The sequence below is a fragment of the Nyctereutes procyonoides genome, unplaced genomic scaffold, assembly GCF_905146905.1.
Source record: "Nyctereutes procyonoides isolate TBG_1078 unplaced genomic scaffold, NYPRO_anot_genome, whole genome shotgun sequence".
Classification (NCBI taxonomy): Eukaryota; Metazoa; Chordata; class Mammalia; order Carnivora; family Canidae; genus Nyctereutes; species Nyctereutes procyonoides.
In genome coordinates, this window is record NW_026575131.1 from 46,206,649 (window position 1) to 46,229,841 (window position 23,193).

A 23,193-nucleotide genomic window follows, 5' to 3' on the forward strand; every position below is an offset into this window, starting at 1 on the left:
AGGGAGGTTTGGGCACCGCGGGGTTCCTGACCCTCTGCGGGGTGGGCAACAACTCCCCACAAGGCGTTTGGCAGGTGCACCGGGAAGGGGATGAACGAGAGCACGTCAGACTTAGGCAGCGGGCCGGGCCGCGGGTAAGTGAGCAGGTAAGCTTGGCGCGCGCTGGGGGTCCTGCGCTCCTCCCCGGCCCCGCCCCCTCCCGGCTGGGCCAGGCGTGAGCGGCCCCGCCCCCTGCCCCGCCCCTGCCCCGCCCCTTGGTGTTTGGTTGCGCGTGCGCAGCCCCGCTTCGGCCCCGCCTTCGCCCGGACTCAGCTGCGCGCGCACCGCCCCTCGCCCCCGTGCGCACGCGCGGCCCCGCCCCCGTCTCCCCGGCGCTCGGAGCCCGAGTCCGCGGGAAGATGGCGGCTCCGCTCATCCCGCTCTCCCAGCAGGTACGGGCCGGCGGGAGGGGGTGCAGCGCGAGGGCGCGGGGCGCGAGGCTGGCGCGGCGGACAGGCTGATGCGCGGGGAGACCCAGCCGGGCGGCGGCGGCTCGCGCTGAGGCGCCCCCGCGGAGGGCGGGCGAGTGGGCGGGCGGTCCTGAAGGTGACAGGCCGGCCCAGCCCGCGGCCTCCCGCGCCCTGGCGACCCTCTGCGGGTGGCGTACAGGCGGGGCCGCTGCCTGTGTCTGCACGGCCCGGGCCCTGGCTCGGCCCCGCGCCCGGCCTTCGCCGCAGCTCCCGGGCAGGGCGAGGCGCTGTGGCCGCGGGCTCTCATTCGGGGAGGTGGGCGAGGGGAGTGAGCCTTCCTGCCGGTGCGTCGGCCCCGCGAGTCTTTGTTTGCTGCCGGGTCCCAGCGCCGGGGCGGACGGTGTCCCCGCCGGGGTGGTGGGGCGGAGAGCCCTGCCAGAGCCGGGACCCTCCCGCAGCGCGATCCCGGACTCACCGCCTCCCTTCCTTGGGAGCTGTTTCTGCCACCCTTGAATCGAGAAAGAGGAGCTCGCACGTCCCCGAGACCCTCTCCATGCCGTCAGATGCGCTTGGTGGTCTTACTAAGGGGCAGGAGCAGTGGCGCGACAGATGCGTGCAACAAGGAGCCTTGCGCAGGCAGCCCTGCTCCCTGGGAGGGACGTTCATTCATTTCTCCGTCAGACGTGCTGGGAGTGCAGCCGTCCCCCAGGCAGACAAGGTCGCTGCTCTCCCGGAGGTGACACTCTCATGGGAAGTAGAAACTACCTGTGCCCTGCTAATAACAGCCGCCTCTGTTGACGGAATACCCGTGTTGTACCAAGCACCGTACGATAAGCATTTTGTCTGAAGTATATCTAGCACAGAGGTGGGATTACGAGTGAGGACACGGGGTCATTATCATCTTGTGTTTATTTCTTGGCTCTATCATTTATTTCTCTGAGTTTCCTTGAGCGACACGTTTAGAACTCATTTGGAAAATGGATATATAAGGAGTATTGGGATAACGTGAAGATTAAGCATGTAAAGTGCGTAGTGCAGTGCCAGGCACATCACAGCACACAGTGATACTATATTATCATCATTTAATTCTCTGGCAGATTGGGACATATGGGAATGTAGACCACAGCAGCAGGAATGCTAGACCTTAAGAGAGAGCGGATGGATGTGTTGACATGACCATGACCAGCTGCTGTTCGGGGGAGGAACACATGCACACCTGCTAAATCTAGCAAGAACCAGCCAATTTGTAACACTGTCACTAAATTAAAAGTATTAAAGACCAGTGGTTATTGACTAGCATTCTCATAGCAGACACGAAAGTGCTATGTAAACTAGGTGCTCTACAGATGTGGGGTATTGTTATTATTGGCCAATTGTTACAGTTGAGGGTGTGTGTGTGTGGGAGGGGGGTACAGGTTCGATTAATGAGAAAGTGCTCCCAGTTTTTTGGGGGAACCTTTTTAGAATTCCTATCACATTTTGACAGTAGCCCTAGTTTGAACTTTAATGAAAATAATGGCTAATGTTTATTGAGTGCTTTAGAGTTTAAGTGCTTCTTAACATGTTGGCACTTATCCACACAACAAGGGGAGGGGAATTCTTATTTTACTGTTGAAGGATTAGCTTCGGAGGAGGGCAGTGGTTTGCCCTTGTGGATTAAGGTAAGAAAACCTGAATCCGGTCATGTGATTCACCTGCTTAGCACCTTTTTTTTTTTTTTTAATATTTATTCATGAGACACACACACACACACAGAGAGAGAGAGAGAGAGAGAGGAAGAGACACAGGCAGAGAGAGGGAGAAGCAGGCTCCATGCAGGGAGCCCGATGTAGGACTCGATCCCAGGTCTCCAGGGTCATGCCCTGGGCCGAAGGCAGTGCTAAACCGCTGAGCCACCCGTGCTGCCCTGCTTAGCACCTTTTGGAATAAGATCTCAATTCCTTCTCAGGAAGCCTTGCTGGTCTGGTACCTGCCTGCCCTCTCCCACCTCATGCTTTCCCTGTACCCACACTGCAGCCATACTTGCTGCTTTTCTACTCCTCCTATAGTCCAAGCTTTCTCTGACCTCAGGGTATCCTCACTGGTTGTTCCTTCTTCCTGAAGTTCTCTTCATAGTTTCTTCTCTTGGTGCTTTCAGTGCCTGGCTCTTTTCCTGTCTTTGGGTGGTAGCTCATTCTTTCCAGAGGCCTTTGCTGACCCCTCTGCCATAGCACTAGCAGTGTGTCTCCTCCACACACCCCTCAGCACCAATCATGGTCTACAGATGGCTGTTTCTCCCCCATTAGACCAGGCACCCAGTGAGAGCAGGTACAGGCCTCTTGTTCCTATGACCAGCACCCAGGGGGGGTCTGGTAAACTCATGAAGCAGGAATCTGAGACTTACACCTATGAGCGCTAGTTACAGGTGGCTTTTCTTCTCCATGTGGGGAATGGGGCTAGGGGTGGGAGTGGAATTGAAAGAGGCCTTGCAAGAGACCGTCAGCCAGGAGCCTGTGACAGCTTTAGGTCTCTGACTTCTATATTTTTTTCTTGTTCCTTTATATGTCAAAGGCATGACCAGCTTTTCTTCCTTAGGTAGCTCTGCCAACATTTCTCTATACCTCTTCTTATGTGGAGTTCTGTGCCAGGTGTTCCTGTTGCCCTAGGTGGGAGGTGTAGCCCTTCCATGTGTTTTTAGCCCAGCTGAGGGATCACACAAGTTCAAGCATGGTATGATTCCAGGATAGTTTCTGGTGGGTGGCAGTCAGGGAGCCCCCTGGAGCATGAGGCTGTGCTCTGGTTGGACTGAGGTGCCAAGTGCACTTGGAACATGGGTGGCCAGTTGAAGGTGAGTAAAGTGGTTGCCAGCAGGTTTGCAGAGGGAGAAAGGGGTGTTTCTTCTCTGTCCCCAGCATCTTTCCTGGTCTGCTCCATTATCCCTAGGATCTGTGACACCTCTTTCACTGTATAGTCTCTGAATACAAATCTTTCCCGTTTGAAAAGTGAGGATTCTAGGGTTGATTTCTCCCTCCACTGGCGTCTGGGTGATTTCTGTTTCTCCCTGCCTCCGACCACAGCTCCACTGTGCTTCTCTGACCCCAGATATGACCCATGTCCCTCACCCCCTTTGTACCATGTGGTCTCTTAAGCTACTGGGCATCATGCCATCCTTAACCCCAGTGGCCTGTCATTGGTCATCCTTGAGCCCTACTACACGGGTCAGTGGAACCCACCAGTTGGCCTTCATTGTCTTCTGCATCCTTTCTCTCTGCTCCTGTTTTAGGGCCTCCCCACAGAGCATGCCCTTTCCCTACCAGGACCCTTCCAGAGTCTAGCCTCTCTTTTCTCCCTTGCCAACCCCGCACCCCACCCCCATTGGTTGTTTGCTGGAATTGGCCACCTTCTTGCCACATCCATAAGTTCACAGGGCTGGGGCTGTCCCCCTTCCTAGTTAGCCTCTCCCTCTTAGTTCATTCCGCACAACCACCCCCCCTGCTCCAGCAACTTCCAGCTGCTCCTGTTTCACTCCCCTCAGTATGTCCAGCTCGACTGCTCCTGGTTTAGCATTTCCCACGCCCCCTGTGCCTCCACCTGACCTTGCCCGCTTGCTCTCCCACACTTGCACCATTTCCCCATATACCCTTGCTCTTCCCCAGTGCTCCCTCTATGCCCTCTGTGGTGCTGTTGTTCCCTCCTCATGCTGCGACCTCCTGCTGTAGCCTTCCCCATGTTCTGCCAACTGGAGGCCACTCTTGGAGGCCTCCTTGGTGGTGTCTTCCCTCAGTCCCACCCCAATGACAGTTCTCTCTGCTGCACCTTTTGTGGGTCCCTTGTGTGGCCCTCGACCCAAGAAGCACATGGAAAGCCTTGGGCTCATTGATGAAGAGAGTGCCCTGTGCAAGGAGTTCCACCCCCCCCCCCAGGTGCCACTGGGGTCCTCCTCCTCTGCCATGTGCTTCCTATGCCCAAGCACTTATGATACATCAACTTTTTAATGGGTGCCAGATTCTAGGAGGTTTTTGTTCCCATTTTGCAAACAGAAAACTGAGATCCAAAGGGATTTAGGTAACGGAAGTTGCATAGTTGGTGAGTTGACCCCACATCTGTCTGCCTGCAGAGCCCTTCTCTTTCCCTTCTTCCAGGCAGCCTTCTGGGCACCTCGCCCAGAGCAACACCCGGTGAACGTGTCTGCAGTGAATGCCAAGTGCTTGGGACACTTGTTTGTCCTTTCGTTCCTTGTTTTTTTCTCTAAAATAATTGCTAGTCTCTCTGTCTTACTAGAATGCTAATGGTGATGTGTTATAAATTGGTGGGTAGAGAGGAGGTTTTAGAGTAAAGACTGGCCCTGCCCTGGAAGATCCTGAATTCCCTGTCTGTATCTTACTGACCTGCTCTGGCCTGGCATTTGTGAGCTGAGTAGCTCCCAGTTAAGTACGTTTTGCTCCCTCAGCCTCAATTTTGAACTTTATTTTTTTTATTTTTTATTTTTTTAAAGATTTTATTTATTCATGACAGACACACAGAGAGAGGCAGAGACACAGGCAGAGGGAGAAGCAGGCTCCATGCAGGTCTTCCAGTGCCTGGCTCTTTTCCTGTCTTCTGAGTTTCCCCCGACGTGGACTCAATCCCGGGACTCCAGGATCACGGCCTGGGCCGAAGGCAGGCGCTAAACCGCTGAGCCACCCAGGGATCCCCCAATTTTGAACTTTAAAGCAACTTAGCTACGCCTACTTCTTTAGCCGATCAGCTGATCTGGGAAGTGAATGTCTTTGATCAGGTGGTACTTGAGAGCTGAGTGTCTACTCTCTGATGCCTCAAGCCACTTCATGTCATTATACTGACAGATGGACACAGCTGCTGTCACCTCCATGAGAGGCACCCTGTCAGCCACTGAGGGGATGCTCTCAGGCTCTCCCCACGCAGACTTCACCTGAATATCTGGCGTCCGTGCAGAAAGCTACTTACACATTCTTTCCCAAAGAGGACTTCCCATTCCCATTTTCATTTGAGGTCCCTTTAGGGTGTGTGTGTTTTCAGTGTTAGGGTCCCCAGATGTTCTTTCAGTGCCCTCAGTTGTGTAGTGTTTTCAGTTTCTCCACGTACGAGCTGGCAGTAATTCTATATTATGTGTCTGCCTCCTGACAGTGGAGTGTCAGCACCTTATGTGTGCACTGTTCATTCAGCAGATACATATCAGGCATCTTCTCTTTGCTGGGCACTTCCAGGGCAGTGGGATGTAGCTGTGAACTGGAAGACAGCCCTGTCCCACATAGCCGAGGGTCTCAGGAGCAGGGCATAGGTGGAAGGAAACAAGCAAGTATGTAGTGTGTCCCAGGGTGAAGTGATCTGCACGGTGAGAACTGACTCAGAGTCTGTGGTCCACGTGTGAGGTTGGGGAGGCCTCAGGCGCCACAGACTGACCAGGAAAGGCATTTTGCATTGCTCACTGTATCCTCCCAAGTCACCCTAGTCAGTCTTATTCTCACTTTATAAAAGGGTAAACTGAGGCCCAGAGGCATATGTTGCTTGTGAATGGTCACACCTGGCAAGCTTGCACTGATGCAGCTCATCTAATGCAGGCCTGGGGCTCTGTGTTGCATTGTAGGTTCTATTTGTTTGTTTATTTAAGTAGGCTCCATGCCCAGCATGGAACCCAGTGCAGGGCTTGAGCTCATGACCCTGAGATCAAGACGGTAGCTGAGTCGGCTTAATTGACAGAGCCACCCAGGTGCCTATTATTATTATTATTATTATTATTATTATTTTAACTGCCAAGCATACAACAGTGTGAGATCTCATTTGGTTTTAAACTGGTCGTGGGACGCCTGGGTGGCTCAGTGGTTGAGCGTCTGCCCTCGGCTGATCGGGCGTGATCCTGGGATCGAGTCCTGCACCAGGCTCCCCACAGGGAGCTTGTTTCTCCCTCTGCCAGTGTCTGCTTCTCTCTTGTGTCTCAGTGCTTGTGCCACCTAATCTCTAGATACTGTGGAGTCTGATGGAGAGAAGATAATTTGTTTAAATTCTTATTTTGTTTTAATCATATCTCACTGAAAAGTCATGGGAGAAATGGAAAGGCAGCCTTATTGTCTTTACAGGTTTCCCTGCTCAAGTGGGTATTTGTTGCTTCACTGAGACTGATGCAGAAATGAGTGAGCCATGCCTGGCCCATGAGGAGGGTTGGTTTGATCCAGGCCACAGTGGAGGCACAGGCCATGAGTGGTCAGAGCTGGATGAGGGGTGGATAACTTGCTTCCACTTGGAGAAGGGGCATTTGGGCTGGGCTGTGGGGATGCTGGGAAGAGAGGAACGAATGCTTTTTCAGACGGAGGCAGAACAGAATGAACAGAAGCCCAGACCCTGGGATTCCAGCTCAAAGGGCCAAATGTGAGGCCAGGACTGTGTTCTCTGGGGTCCACAGCCCTCTTTTTTTTTTTTTTATTTTTATTTATTTATGATAGTCACAGAGAGAGAGAGAGGCAGAGACACAGGCAGAGGGAGAAACAGGCTCCATGCACCGGGAGCCCGACGTGGGATTCGATCCCGGGTCTCCAGGATCGCGCCCTGGGCCAAAGGCAGGCGCCAAACCGCTGTGCCACCTAGGGATCCCCCACAGCCCTCTTTTAACTACAGTGACTTAGAGATTAAAGGAAGAAGGTCGTTTGGTAAATGGGACACAGTCTGTGCTTGGCCTACAGATTGACCTGAGACAAAAGGGACTGACAGGGTGTCTGCTTGCTTAGAGAGTGGCCCATGTTGGGGGAGTGGGGAATAGTGGGAAGGAGATCTGCCTGCTGGGTGACCCAGTGGGCTCCTTGGAATGCTCTGCCCGCCATAGTAGGCCCAGCCCTTAGTGTCACAAACTGCTGGAGGGAAGTAGAAGTTGCAGATGACCACAAACTGCCATGTCCTCAGACTTCCGTCTGGCCTTACCTATTGGGTGGGATTGTTGTACTCTTTTTTTTTAAATTTTTATTTATTTATGATAGTCACACAGAGAGAGAGAGAGAGGCAGAGACACAGGCAGAGGGAGAAACAGGCTCCATGCACCGGGAGCCCGACGTGGGATTCGATCCCGGGTCTCCAGGATCGTGCCCTGGGCCAAAGGCAGGCGCCAAACTGCTGCGCCACCCAGGGATCCCGGATTGTTGTACTCTTGATGGCAGAATCAATTTACCAATTCTGTTTCAGACCAGCCGATACAAAGTCAGTTCTCCTTTTGTAGACACTGGTTGAGAGCAGGAAAGGATGGTGCCCGGAGGGCTGGTTGTCCGTCACTGTCTGCAGACTGGAATTGGGCTTCTGCCCCATCCAGCCTCCTACTCATCTGCATCCCACTTTCCCAGTTCTACCCTCCCTGTTTGCTCTGCCTGCAGCCCCTGGGCCTTTTTAAAAAATATTTATTTGAGAGACAGAGAGCGAGCAAGCAAGCTCAGAGAGGGACAGAAGGAGAGGGAGAAGCAGGCTCCCCGCTGAGCAGTGTGCTCAATCCCAGGACTCTGGGATCATGACCTGAGCTGAAGGCAGACACTCAACTGACTGACCCACCCAGGTGTCCCAACCCCTGGGTCTTCCTTTCAGTTACTTGTTCAGGTGACATTCCCTCTTGCCTCAGGGCCTTTGCACATGATTTTGTGGCCCTTTTCTGAGATATTCTATCCCCCACTTTATTTCTGGGTTAACCTCTGCTCCTCCTCATATCTCAGTTGGCACATCACTTTCTCAGCTAAAGCCTTCCCTGACAGGCTGGCCCAGCTTCTCTGTTGCTGCCTGTGGGGATACTCTGTACTTTTCCACATGCCAGCCTGTAATTTTCTATTGGTGGGATTATTAGATTGATGGTCATTCTCTCCTACCATGTAGACTAGGTCCACAAAGGCCTGTTTTAACTCGTCCCTGTTCCCCAGGTGCTCAGTAATCATCTGTTGAAGGAATGGCAGAGTGATAGGGCAGGTCCACAGTATGTGAGGCAGGTAGGGGCTATGGCAGGATCTTAAGGAGTGAAGTGACTGGTGGCATAGAGAATGGGCAGAGCTGGGTACTAGCTCAGAGACGTTAGTTGTGATGTGGGCATGAAGTGATAAAGAGTAGCCTGGCCTGAGGTGGTTTCCGGAAGAGCAGAAGGGGTTGGTGATCTAAGGAATGTGTGAGATGGTTATTTGCACCAGAGCCTTCTAAGTGTGGGGAGGAAGAAGAGGCAGGTGGGGTGTGTTCAGCCAGCAAAGCAAGACCAGCTTTCCTGGGTGTTGCCAGGTGGGTAGCTGGGTCAGTTGAGACAAGAGCCATCACCTTGCAGTGGGCCCTCCAGGCTTGATGGGGCCCTACATTTAGGTGCAGTTGAGAAGCAGCCTAGCTCCTGGGGTCACTGTCACATCCCATTTGCTGAGCACCCATCCTATGCTGGTCTGGGACTAAGAGAAATAAAACTGAGCCCCCACCCTTTAGATGGCTCAATTGGAGCTGGGTTCCCAGGCACACAGATAGATAGGACCCCAGGTGGCAGATACCCTCATGGAGGTCAGGTGGCAGCCTGCAGAAGCGTAATGAATTGCCTCCACTGGGTTGGAAATAAGGAAAGGAGGAAGAGAGGGCCTGGGTCTTCCTTCCTTTTTTTCCTCTTCTGTTCCAGCAGGACTGGAGGAAGCAGATGGGTCCAGCCTTTGAGACTGGCCGCTCATCACCCTCTCTGACCCTGTCAGAGCCTCCTTCCCTGACTGGTAACCTAGGTGTTGGGGAGAGATTGGGGGTGCAGGTCTTGTACAGAAGTAAGGGAGTGTGGTTGGACACCCACTTTGTGCCCATTCACCACTGACTCCCCATTAGGGAAGTGTCATTGTCACTGTGCTCGTTTCTGAACAAGGAAACTGAGAAGGATAGAGCTAAAATGACAGGTTCCAGGCTTCCCAGGGAGTTGGGGTGCTTGGACCAGATTGCAGCTCCAAAACCAGTGTTCTCTCCTGTGGACACTGCACCGTGGGCTCCTAGGGGGTGGGCAGGAGCAGCCCTGTCCCTGCTGTGTCCCTAGTCCCTGCAGCAAGCAGGTGATGACTGTTGATTGGCAGCTGCTCGCTCCAAATAGCAGCCAGGAGCAGTCTCTAGCTGCCATTCACAGTAGTTGTTGAGTGGAAATGTCTTATCTCCTTGGTGAAGAAGCAGGAACCTACTGCACTGGTGAGGTAAATCAGGGAGGCCTTGAGGGCCAGCATCCTGATGGCCAGGCCCCCACCTTTCACAGGGCTGCCCATGTCTCTGCACTTCAGCTATGAGAGGGTGTGGGGAGGGTGTTCTCTGATTTACTAATGACAGTAATAAGCATACCTGTGGAACCATAGAAGATTGTCTCCCTTTTTTTTTTTTTTTTAAGATTTTATTTATTCTTGAGAGAGAGACACAGAGAGAGAGAGGCAAGAGACATAGGCAGAGGAAGAAGCAGGTTCCCTGCAGGAAGCCCGATGTGGGACTCATTCCCTGGACCGGGATCATTCCCTGAGCCGAAGGCAGATGCTCAACCGCTGAGCCACCGAGGTGCCCTGAAAATTGGCTTTTCTTAATCCACAAAGGATGTTTGCCGCTTTATTTACCCAGTGGTGAAAGGAAATGATTTTTCGGACTGCTTTTAAAGGGGGAAACATAAAAAAAAAAAAGAGAGAGAAAAGGCCTGTTGATGGTGAGGTCCTTACAGGGAGATTATTAAGCCAGGACTGGAAAGTTGGGGGCATGGATTAGCCCCCTAAATTACTCCACATCCTAGAAACAGCTAGAAACAGCACTGTTTATGGCTAGAGGTGCCCACATGCAACTGACCTAGGTGTGTGCATTGAGAACATTTCTCCGGTTGGGAGTGTTCTTTGATCAAGACCAGAAGGGTCTCTGTGCTCTCAGTGCTGTACCCCTGGATCCACTGTGGACACAATCCATGGAGAAGAGGATTCCATAGGGGATGAGCAGATGTCCACGGTTGCTGAGTGGGTGCAAGTAAGTGCTGCTGTTTCTCTCGCCTACACACCAGCTCAGGGAATCGGCATTTTCTTTCATGCCGAGCTCATTCTGTTGGCATTCGGCCTCTTGATTTAATTCTATGTTGCCTTTTAGCTACCAAAAATTATCCTTTAATTTACAGCTGCTAAGCACTTAACCTGTGTGTGCAATTGCCCACTTCTTTTAAAAAAATAAATAAGACTAAGAGAACTAGTAAAAGACTCTTGGGAGTGGCTCAGCCAACTAGTTGAGTGAGAGTATGAATACAACATGTACTGCAGCGTATCCAACATTTGGTGAAATATTTTATTATTTTTTGGCAAAGATCATTTGGTGTGGTGTGTTGTAAGGACTGTGATTTGATGCCTGCCAAACACGCCCTGATTAGTAGCCTTGCCTGACTTCCCTTCCCATCCCCCATGATTCCTGGTCAATAAAGCTTGCTCCTCTGTCTCAGTGATAGTAGTAAGAAGGGTAGTAATGGACACAGTAGCATCTTGGGGTTTGTAGAGTGCTTTACCTACATGTTCTCATCTGGTACTTGAGGTAGTCCTCAGGGCACTGTATTATTCCCACTTCATGGATGAGAAAACTAAGGCCCCAGGAGGCTTTGTAACTTGTCTTCACCCTGCTGCTAAGTAGTGGAGCTGTGTCTGCTTGAGCATCAACATCTCTGCACCCATCTCACCCACTCCCTCCTGAGGCTCCATCAAAATCTTACGCATTCTGTAAACAAACAGTTTATTAAAAAAAAAAAAAAAGTCTACGGAAGCTTCACTTACAGTGCCAGCATTGCAAGAGGTAGAATAAATCTGAGACTTCTACCCCACTCCCTACACCCCAGAATTGAAAATGTAGGAAGGAGGGAGCCCCAGTTGTTACAGTAGCCTTGACAAAAATTGGACATTAAGAAATGTCCCATTTGGGGCTATGGGAATGTGGAGGAGAGATGCATTTCATTTGGGGGGGGGGGAATTTGGGTGGCTTTTTAAAGCAGGGGGTCAGGGATCCCTGGGTGGCGCAGCGGTTTGGCGCCTGCCTTTGGCCCAGGGCGTGATCCTGGAGACCCGGGATCGAATCCCACGTCCGGCTCCCCGTGCATGGAGCCTGCTTCTCCCTCTGCCTGTGTCTCTGCTTCTCTCTCTCTCTCTCTCTCTCTCTCTCTCTCTCTCTCTCTGTGTGTGTGTGTGTGTGTGACTATCATAAATAAATAAGAAAAAAAATTAAAAAAAATAAAGCAGGGGGTCAGTTTTGGGGCTGGGAGGTAATTGGCCTTGAGCAGCGCCAGCCCCCTCCCCAATCCCCCCCCACCCCTGCCTCAGGCACAGGGAATGATTTGTGTCAAGATAAGGAGTGTATGGTGCGCAGGACGTAGGGCATCTGCCAGTGCAGGAAGGGAAAGCCGGGATTGAGTGCTGTGTGTGCACAAGTGTGTGCAAGCATCTCTGGGTGAGTGTGTATCAGCATCCAGGTATATGGGTGTGTGTTGGATGTGGGTAGTGAAATTAGCTCAGCAGGGGCAGGGGATGGCTGAGAGTTTGAACCTTGTGCTCCTCACCAACCACAAAGGATCTTTTCTGAGCTGGGGAGTGACCTGCTGGGGAGTGACCACCGCGTGAATTCCTCCCCCTGCTCCTGCCAGTGTTTACTCTTCAGTGTTTGTCCCCTGAGCTGATCACTGTGCTCCACTCCCCTGTGGTAGTGGTGAGTGTTTTTTGCTCACAGTGGAATCCAGGAGCCTACTCGGTGCCTGGTGCCTAGAGGATCCAGGCTCTGTAGAAGAGCCGTGGGTGCTGGTTGGCTGCTGATGCCACCCACAGAGAGGAGGGGAGGGGCACAGAGAGCTGCTGACCCAGTCTGCCTTGGGGATCCCTGAGTCCTGGGCAGTGTGCCTGCTTAAGAGGTAGTGAAATATTGGGCCAGGACTCAGATATGGTAGAAGATGGTACAGACGTTGGAACCCCAGTGTGGCTGATCCAGGAAAGGAATTTTGGGAAGATTCAGGGCACACTTGGGAAACGTTGGGAGCACTGTGGGCCGTGGGCCGTGGGCATTCTCAAGGAAGGCAATAGGTGCCCTGCTGTGTGGGGGCCCTGTCACCCCTGTGAGTCTGTTCAGGGCCTGGTCCACTGTGCAGAGAAGGAAAGACAGAATGGATTGGGGGGAGGGGGGTGTTCTGTGAGATGCTGGGAAGAGTGATGCCCAGAGAGGGCTCTAGGGAGGCCAGGGTTGCTTAAGCAGCATTTTTGGGAGAACAGGCTAGAATCTGTCCCATTCTCCACCGGGAGCTTATTGCCTGATCCTTTTCTGTCTTATCCACCTGCCCTCTGTGTGGCTGCACTAAACCCCATACCCCTCCCTACATGCTCAGCCCCTGGTTCCTTCAGGATCCCACTGCCTTGGTGTTTGCCCACCAGTGGGGACTCTTTCCATCTATGTTGTAGGCCTGTCTACCCCAGTGCTTCAGTGCAGGTGCTCCTTGTCCTGTAGCCCCTCAGGCAGGCTCAGCTGGGGCCGTGGCGGTCTCCCCACCCTCACAGGTGCATGTTTGGTCTGCCAAGCGCCCCCACCACCCCATCTGTTCCTCCCAGCACTTGACAGCCTTCAGTATGCATTGTCATGTGTGATGACATTCCCCTCCAGAGTAGGAGCACCGCCAGGCACTCTGTAGAGACTGCTTGAATGAGAATGAGATTTCCACCTTGATGGCCCTTGAGGACATCCCAGAGTAAAGTATTTAAAGGTGAACAGCCCCCTTTCTCTGCGTTTGTGCACAGTGAGTGGCTGCATTCCTTGGCCTTCCCCTCCTGGAGGCCCACCGAAGTCTGTCCCTGGTGGCTCTTCTGTCACCTACTCCGAGTAGCTAAGTGCTTATTCAGTTCACTGGTCGCTAGCACATCTGCTCAGGTCACCATGGGGACCACATTCCGGGCTTTTCAGTGGGTGGGTACAGACTCCGTTACTCACTGGGTCCACCCTTCCCGGCTGGCTGAAATTGTGCTGAATGACTCCCAAGTTCCTGGCGGCCCCCTCTGCCTTGGAGACACCTTGCCCATCCCTGACCCCAGGGCCTGAGCCAGGCTGTACCATCGTAGACCTCATATCCTGTGGCACCTTGTGATGTAGTCATGCTCTCAACCTTGCAGGCCTGTCTCCTCATCTTGAGCACTGGAGCTCTGTCTCACACCCTTTTGTATCCTTGATTCTTCCTCATAGTATGGCCTTAACATGTGTGTGTTGAACGCATGAATGAATGAATTTACAAGTTCCAAGGCAGACCACTCTTTCAGGAAGTTGCCTGTGAAGAGTAGGGGGGAGGTTGATAGTCTAGGGTGGAACTGACCTAGGGACACATTTATAGGGATGGGATACATTTTCCCATTGGAGCTGGTGGAAGGAGAGGACAAGGAAGAAAACGGGCCTGTAAACAGCTGGCATTGGAGGAGTGCTTACCCCATGCCAGACTCTGGTAGTGGGCATGCTCATCCTTATGTTCCAAATGAAGAAACTGAGGTACAGAGAGGCGGTTCACTCTCCCCAGAATTGTACAGTACTCTGGTGGTAGGTTGGGACTTGAGTCCACATTTGCTGGTGGCACCTCTGGTTGACCTCTCTGGTTCTGTTTCCTTTGGTGCTAGGAGTGCCAGGCAAAGAGGTGTGGGTGGAGACCTTTGGGCCTAAGTCTCCTCCTTGGGCCCTGCCTCCTATACAGGGCAGCATGTCAAGGTGGGAAGGTTGCCTCAGGTGACCATGGTTTCTCTTTTACTTCCATTTCTCGTAGACAGGGCCAAGGGCAGTGGTCTCCTCGGAGCACTGACGCTTTTATATCTTGAGACTGTCTTCCTCCTGATAGTTCCTGGCCTAAAACTCCCTCTGGCTGTCTTGTTTGCCTTGAGGATGCTTCATTGCGTGTCAAAACTTCCAGGCATGGTTCTTCTGTTCTTTGGTTCTCCTCATAGGTGGGGAGGCCTTACTTGCACGCCTTACCCACCCCCCACCATGACATGTTCCCACCCCAGGCCTTGTGTTCCAAGTGGGTTAGACAGAGGCCCTGCATGCTGTGCTGAATGGCAGGTGCACATCTTCCCCTAGTCCTTCATCATGGTGGTCATTTGGGCCCCCAGGGAGAATCCTGTAGCTTTAGATCCCTCCTCTTGTATGTGGTTCTTTCCTTTTCTGTCTTATTTACAAAAGCAGTATGCACTAATGTAAGAACACTGACGGACTCAGCCACGGCAGAGAGGGGAGGCAGGGGTAGCCAGTTCACTGGTAGGAACCACTGTTAGCATATGGGGTCCATCCTGCCACATTCTGGTCCATGTGCATATATGATCGTTATGGGCTTACCAGCCAGGTCATAACTGTGTTTGCTGGTTTGGGCCCTCCCTTTGGACTTAGCAAATACTTGACGATCATACCTCACTTGTAAATGTTCTGCACGGATCCTCACCTGTTTTCAATCTTTGCCGTCATCTGGAGTCCTGGCCCTCCAGCAGGGTAAGCTGATACAACCCTCTTGCCTTTCCTCACCTCCTGCATAGTTGATCACTTCTTCAGGGTAGACTCCCAGGGCGAGACCTTACAGTAGCAGAAGAGGGTGTGTGTGTGTGTGTGTGTGTGTTAAAGAAGTGCTAGTTTTTATTGTTTGACAAAAGTATGACACTGCTGGTGATAAAGCTACTCTTCGTTTCTCATACTTAACTGAGATGGCTTGTACTATTAGGATCCTTGACAAAGCAGAAACATATCAAATGTTGGTCTTTAATTATGTTTTTACATTTTACATACCCTCAAAGTAGAGGGAAGAGGTTAATGAACTCCCATGTGCCTAGCACCATTTACAACAAATGCCTTTTTTTTTAAAACTGGCTCCATGCCCAACATAGGGCTTGAATTCATGACCCTCGGATTGAGTCATATGCTCTACTGAGTGAGCCATCCAGGCACCCCAACAAATGCCATTTTTGCAAGTCTCTCTGCAGTTGTCTACTATTCCTTGTCCTCTGCCATATGCATTTTTTCCACATTTTTGTTTCTGAAGCTTTTTTTTTTTTTTTTTTTTTAGAATTTATTTATTCATGGGGGGAGGCAGAGACACAGGCAGAGGGAGAAGCAGGCTCCACACAGGGAGCCCGACCTGGGACTCGATCCCGGGTCCCCAGGATCATGCCCTGGGCCAAAGGCAGGCACTTAACTGCTGAGCCACCCAGGGATCCCCTATTTCTGAGGTTTTTATTTTAAATCTCAGAAATTGAGGCGCCTGGTGGCTCAGTTGGTTTGGCACCTCAACTCTTGATTTCAGCTTGGGTTGTGATCTCAGGATTGTGAAATTAAGCCGTCGTGCTCCTCACTGAGTTGGGAGTCCACTTGAGATTCTCTCTTTCTCTCTCTCTCTCCTTCTCTCCCTTTCCCCCATGCTCTCATTGCTCTCTCTGAAAATATCTTGAAAAAGGAAATCTCAGAAATCATGTTTCAATTTGCATTTCTGACAGAAAGACCACTTTTCATTTCGTAACCATAGTGCCATATCAACACCTTACACATGTAATCATTCTTTAGCATTACCTGATTGATACCAAGTTCATTTGCAGATTTCCCTGATTGTCTCAAAATGTCACCTTATTTTGTTGTGAGGTTTCCTGTCTTTCTCAGTATCTTTTTAAAAATTATTTTGAGGTAATTATAGATTTACATGCAGTTAAAAAAAATGCAGAGAGTAATCCTGTGTATTCTTCACTCTGTTTCCTGCAGTGGTAGCAGCAAATCTGTAGTACACCATCAGGGCTGAAACTTTGACATTCCTGCAGTCAGATGCAGACCAATTCCATTCCACACGGAGATCCTTACTCTTGATTCTTTTAGCCACTCCTATGCCTTCCTTAACCTCTGGCATCCATTAATCTGTTCATTTCTAGAATTTCGGCACTTTATCAGTTTTTAAAAAAAGATTTTATGTATTCAAGAGCGAGAGAGACAAGAATAACAACACAGATAGCGAGAGAAAGTGAGAGAGAATAAGAGCTAGTAGGAGAGGGGGAAGGGAGTCTGATGTGGGGCTGGATCCCAGGACCCTGAGATCATGACCTGAGCCAAAGGCAGATACTTAACTGACCAAGCCACCCAGGCACCTAAATTTCAGCATTTTAATGATGTTATATAATAGAATCATACAGGACATAACCTTTGGAAATTGGCCTTTTTTACTTAGTATAATCCTCTGGAGATCCTTCCAGATTGTTGTGTGTATTAGTTCATTGCTTGGGATTTTTCATTGCCAAGTGGTGCTCCACGGGTGGGGAGGGGGTGTCACAGTTCATTTAACCAATCTCCCATTGAAGGACATCTGGTGTGTTTCCAGTTCGGGGCAATTATGAGTAAAGCTGCGCTAAACATCTGAGTACAGGGTGTTACATGAACCCAAGTCTTCATTTCTCTGGATGGATGCCCAGGACAATTGCTGGGTCCTGTGACAGTTGCAGGCTTAGTTCTTTTTAAGAAACTGTTAAACTGTTTTCCAGAGTAGCTGTACCTTTTTACCTTCTCACTGTCAATGTGTGAGTGATCCGGTTTCTCAGCGTAATCAGTGGTGTCATTGTTATTTTCACCATTCTGATGGCTGTGTGGTGGCATTTCCCTGTGGCTTTGATTAGCATTTCCCTAATGACTAACGTATGCTGACCATCTTTTCATGGGCTTACTAGCCATCTGTATGTCCTCTTGGGTGAAATACCTCTTATACCTCTTCATGTCTTTTGTCCGTGTTCTCATTTGATCATTGGCCTTTTTTTTTTTTTAAAGTAAACTATACCCAACGTGGGAGTTGAACTCACTACCCCAAGATCAAGTCGCGTGCCCTACTGATTGAGCCAGCCAGGCACCACCCCACCCCCCATCATTTGCTTTTGTGCCATTGAGTTTTGAGGGTTCTTTATATATTCTGGATACTAATGTTTTGTGAGATCTGTGATTTGCAAATATTTCTGTGACTTGGCTCATCGTCCTCTTACCAAGGTCTTTCACAGAGAAAACATTTTTAATTTTGATGAGGTCCAATTTATCAATTTTTCCTTTTTTTTTTTTTTTTAAGGTTTTATTTATTTGGCAGAGAGAGCACAAGTAGTGGGAGTGGCAGGCAAAGGGAGAGGGAAAAGCATGCTCTCGTCCCAGCAGGGAGCCTGATGCAGGTTTTATTTTCCCAGGAACCCAGGATCATGACCTGAGCTAAAGGCAGACACTCAACTGACTGAGCCACCTGGGCACCCCTCAATTTTTCCTTTTATGAGTGAGCCTTTTATTTTATTTTATTTTATTTTATTTTATTTTATTTTATTTTATTTTTATTTTATTTTATGAGTGAGCCTTTTAGTATCAAGTCTAAGAACTCTGCCCTTGATCCTAAATATTTTCTTCTCTGTTTTTTTTTTTTTTTCCCTCAAAAGTGTTCAGTTTTCCATTTAAGCCTGTGATCCATTTGGAGTTAATTTTTGTAGAAAGTGTGGGACTTAGGTTGAGGCTTATTTTCTTCTGGATGTCCATTTGCTTCACTGCCATGTGCCGCTCAGGCCTCTTTCCTCCTGTATGGCTCTGCACCTCTGTCAGTAGTCAGCTGAGTATACCCGTGTGGGTCTGTTTCTGGGCTCTCCATTCTGTTCCATGGCTCTGCGTGTCTACCCCTTCATCACTGCCACGCTACCTTATAGTGAGACTTGAAACCAGGTAGACTGCTTCTCCAACTTTATTTTTCTTCTTCAAAATTGTTTTAGCTATTTTGGTTCTTTTGCTTGTCTCTATATGTTTTAGAATAATCTTATTTTTATCTGCAAAAAAAAAATCTTGCTGGAGTTTGGTAGGAATCAAGTGAAGCCTGCATATCAGGGGTGTACACGTTAAGTGTGCGGTGTTATATGGCCCTCCAGAGAAGACAGTTGGTCATCTTCCCACCCACAGGACCCAAGATGCTTGTTCCCCCTTTGCTGACTCTGCCAACCATAGCAAACGCTGGCACTTCTGTTTTGCAATGCGGAAATTGAACATTTCCCCCAACTTTGCTGTGTCTTTTCTTTCTGAATCGCCTTTGCCTTCTACTTTGCTCATTTTTAAATTAGGATCTCTTTTTCCTTGTGATTATAAAAGCTCTCTCTCACATCAGTGTTCTTCTTTTCTCAGCAATGCTTACCTTAACTCTGGTTTAGAAACATCTGATGGGGCAGTTGTAAAGAGCTGTCAGTCCCTGGGAGATTAGGGATGCCTCAGTGTTTTTTGATGTTTTTAAATGCTGCTGAGCTAAATCCCAGTTTCCTCAGCTGCAGAATATGACTGTGCACATAGCCAAGGTAATGGCTTTGCAAGCAGTGAGGGCTGCTAATGGTAAGTGGAAGAGAGAAACATAAGGACTATTAAGTGTGAACACTTCTTTGGGCTGCATTTAAAAAAAATCATTATTATTTTAAGTTTTATTTATTTAAGTAATCTCCGCACCCAACGTGGGGCTTGAAGTCACAACTTTGAGATCAAGAATTGCGTGCTCTATCAACTGAGCCAGCCAGGCACCCCGTGTGCTGCAGTTTTGTATCAGCATCTGGTTTCCCAAGTAGAAACTCAGATCTGGATGTTGTTTAGTGTTACCTGCCTAATTCCCACAAAACTTGGCAACCTGGTTGAAAAGCACACTATTTGCATTTCCCTGATGATGCATGATATGGAGCATCTTTTCATGTGTCTGTTGCCATCTGGTTACCTTCTTTGGAGAAATGTCTGTTCATGTCATCTGCCCATTTTTTAAAATTAGATTTTTTTCTTTGTTGAGTTGTATAAGTTCTTTATATATTTTAGATACTAACCCTTTATCAGATACATCATTTGCAAATATCTTCTCCCATTCAGTAGGTTGTCTTTCAGTTTTGTTGGTTGTTTCCCTTTGCTGTGTAGAAGCCTTTTATTATGATGATGTCCCAATAGTTTACTTTTTCTTCTATTTCTCTTGCCTAGGGGGAACCCATCTAGAAGGATGTTGCTATGACCAGTGTCATAGAAATTATTGCCTGTGTTCTCTTCTATGATTATTATAGTTTTGGGTCTCACATTTAGGTCTTTAATCCATTTTGAGTTTATTTTTGTGTATGGTGTAAGAAAGTGGTCCAGTTTCAGTTTTCTGCATGTTGCTGTTCAGTTTTCCCAACACCTTTTGTTGAAGAGACTATTTTTTCCCTATTGGATATTTTTTTCTGCTTTGTTGAAGATTATTAATTGACCATATAATTATGGGTTTATTTCTGGACTTTTATTGTTTCCATTGATCTATCTATCTCTTTTTGTGCCAGCACCATACTGTTTTGGTTGCTACAGTTTTGTAATATAACTTGAAGTCTCAAATTGTGATCTCTCCAGTTTTGTTTTTCTTTTTCAAGATTACTGTAGGTATTCAGGGTCTTTTGTGGTTCCATACAAATTGTAGGATTGTTTGTTCTAGTTCTGTGAAAACTGTATTTTTTTATTTTTTATTTTTAAGATTTATTTATTTATGATAGACACACAGAGAGAGAGAGAGAGAGAGAGAGAGAGAGAGAGAGAGATAGGCAGAGACACAGGAGGAGGGAGAAGCAGGCTCCATGTCGGGAGCCCGACACGGGACTTGATCCTGGGACTCCAGGATCGCACCCTGGGCTGAAGGCAGGTGCTAAACCGCTGAGCCACCCAGGGATCTCCTATTTTTTATTTTTTAAAGGATTTTATTTATTTATTCATGACAGACACACAGAGAGAGGCAGAGACACAGGCAGAGGGAGAAACAGGCTCCATGTAGGGAGCCTGACGTGGGACTCGATCCCCGGTCTCCAGGATCACACCCTGGGCTGAAGGCGGCGCTAAACCGCTGAGCCATCAGGGATGCCCAAAAATGCTGTATTTTGATAGGGAGTGCGTTAAAGTGTACATTGCTTGGGAGTAGTATAGACATTTAAAAAATATTTGTTCTTCCAGTATCACTCATCATCAGGGAAATGCAAAACAAAACCACAGTGAGATATTACCTCACACCAGTCAGAATGGCTAACATCAAAAACACAAGAAACAACAAGTGTTGACGATGATGTGGGGAATGTGGAATCCTCATTCACTGTTGGTGGGAATGCAAACTAGTGCAGCCACTCTGTAAGACAGTATTAAGGTTCCTCAAAAAATTTAAAATAGAACTACCCTGCAATCTAGTAATTGCACTACTGAGTAGTTACCAAAGGACACAAAAACACTAATATGAAGGGATATATGCACTGCTATGTTTATTGCAATATTATTTACAATAGTCAAACTATGGAAAAAGCCCCAAGTGTCTATCGCTAGATGAATGGATAAAGAGGAGCTATATGTGTGTGTATGTATGTATATATATATATATATATATATATATATATATATATATATACACGATGGAATACTACTGAGCCATAAAGAAGAATGAAATCTTGCCATTTGCAACAACTTGGATGGAACTAGAGAGTATTATGCCAAGTGAGGTAAGTCAGTCAGAAAAAGAAAAAAAAACACATAATTTCACTCGGATGTGGAATTTAAGAAATAAAACAAACAACAAAGAGAAAAAAAAGAGACAAACCAAAACCAGACTTTTAACTACAGAGAACAAACCGATGGTTACCAGAGGGGAGGTGGGTGGGGATGGGGGAAACAAACAATGGGGATTAAATAATACAATTATCTTGATGAGCACTGAGTAATATATGGAAATATGGAATCACTATATTGTACACCTGAAACTGATATAACACTGTGTGCTGACCACACTTGAATTAAAAAAAAAAAAAAGATACAGCCATTATGGGGTCTTGTTTTCTGGGGGAAATGACAGGCTGCACTGGTTTTCAAATCTGTTTATATACTTGAGTTGAATCTTGTACTCTCACCTCTTGGATTGAATAAAATGCACCATTACATAATCACATGCATGCATTTTTTTCCCAGGCTTCCATGGATGGGAGGCTGTACTGTGACCAGTGCCCAGCTCTGTCATGCCTGGACTATTTTTTCCAGTTGCAAAGTAGGTTAGGGCCACATGATCTGGGTGCTCCTCTAGCTCTCTCCCTCATTGGCTCTGTCACCTTGGGCAAGGTACCCTCAGTCTCAACACCCATAAATTAGGACCAACAATATACCTGTGCCATAGTGGTGTTGGATGATTAAATGAGGTGTACTGGATAGGAAACACTGAGTGCTCCATAAATGTGACCCCCTATTTATCAGAGCAAGGAACTAAACTTTTTCTTCAAAAGTCTTAAAATGAGTTTAAGAAATGCCATTTTGAAGTGAGCAAGGTTGGCAATCATTGTTTTGTTTTGCATGAAAGCACATCCTTTCTGGGAAGAATGGGAATTCTCCTGATTCTGGGCATAAAGATTTAGGAAGGGTCCTGCCTGTGGACAAAAGTCAGGATCAGATCTGGGTGGACTCAATCCTCAGAGGTTTAGGAATGGCTAGAATCCCGATCATCAGAGGATTTCCCCTCTAAAGTGGTACTGCTGTGTTCTTAATCTCAAGATGCTTTCTCCTGCATTAAAATTGTGTGTGCTCACATGAACTGTCATGTTCAAAGCTCTCCCAGCCAAAGGCTTTGAACTTGTTCTTAGTACACTCCCTTCCCTGTCACCCTGCTTATAAATTACATCGAGGCTGGAGGATAGAGCAAAGAGGCCAAAGGAACTTTTCATGTTATCTCTGAGTATTTTAAGATACCACGAGCAACTGAAAGGTCAAATTGAAAATTACAATCGAGCCTCATCAATATTTCAGTCACTGCGAGTTGAAGATGGCCTCTTAGCAGAGTGGGTTGGCGAAGGAGATCGCTGTCCGGGCTGGCTGTGTCCTACTTCCATTTTCAAATACCTCACCCAGCTCTCTGCAGCCTCTGACACTGAAAAGCCTTGTCCCCTCGCTCTCCCTTTGTGCCTGTGCACCAGGCTTGGCCCTGGGCTAACTTCGGGGTCAGAGAAAGGGGAACAGCTCTGGTGTCCACTCTCAGTGTGCTCTGTCCCAACAGCTGTAACAGTCCCACTGGGAGCCGCTGCCTGCACGGGGGAGCTGGTTGTGATGGAGATCTTTGCCCACAAGCTGGCCACATTGACCACCAGTCACTGGGCGATTCATGGTATTAGTGTCTTCAGCGCAGTCTCAGTGGCATATTGGGCAGCTTGCAGACTTGATTCCACTGTCCCCAGGATGAGGCGGGGTAGTGAGAGGAAGTGCCAACTAGTGTTTCCCTCTCTTTCCCTTCTTTTGCTTTTGCAGTAGCTGAAGTATGAGTAATCAGATTGAAGCTTCTAACTGTGGTCATTGTCCCAGCTTAACTGAATTGATTCCCATAGAAAGGAATAGTTGAGGTACACTTTTGTGGTTTTCTGTCACTTGTGAATCGTGCGGGATTGAAACCTGGCCATAGACTGTCTGGGGGATGAGCCCTTAGCACAAATGGTTGGACCTTTGGGTCTGGTGCTTCAGTGGCCTTTTCAGACTATTCAGGGTCGTGTTTTTCTTGTGTGTGGATGTAATTGCTCAGAAGCAGTTGGGAAGTTGGGAGATGGTTGTTAACTCTGTATGCCCCAAATACTGTAACTCTTTTCACTAGAATTACAGTAGCTTGGAAATTTCTTTCTTGTCTACCATGAGATATTTTTTTAAAAAATCCCACTGGAAATGTATTTCAGACCTGAGCCTCTCTGATTGTTGGTGGGAAGGGAACCTTTGCCATCAAGGTGAGGGCCTCTGGGGCTTATGCAGTCCATTC

General features: G+C 48.6%; 1 protein-coding gene across 10 annotated transcripts in view; it reads left to right on the top strand.

The window, feature by feature from the left end:
* The first annotated feature begins 361 nt into the window (after positions 1-361).
* The window catches only part of EPS15L1 (epidermal growth factor receptor pathway substrate 15 like 1), a 97,164-nt gene continuing 74,332 nt past the window's right edge, over positions 362-23,193 (top strand). For all 10 annotated transcript variants that reach the window (XR_008666807.1, XM_055342888.1, XM_055342889.1 and 7 more), the window contains exon 1: positions 362-431. Coding sequence is in view for 9 of the 10 variants with exons in the window: in XM_055342888.1 (XP_055198863.1) it covers positions 399-431 (33 nt within the window). In the remaining variant the exon portion in view is untranslated. The remainder of the gene's footprint in view (positions 432-23,193) is intronic.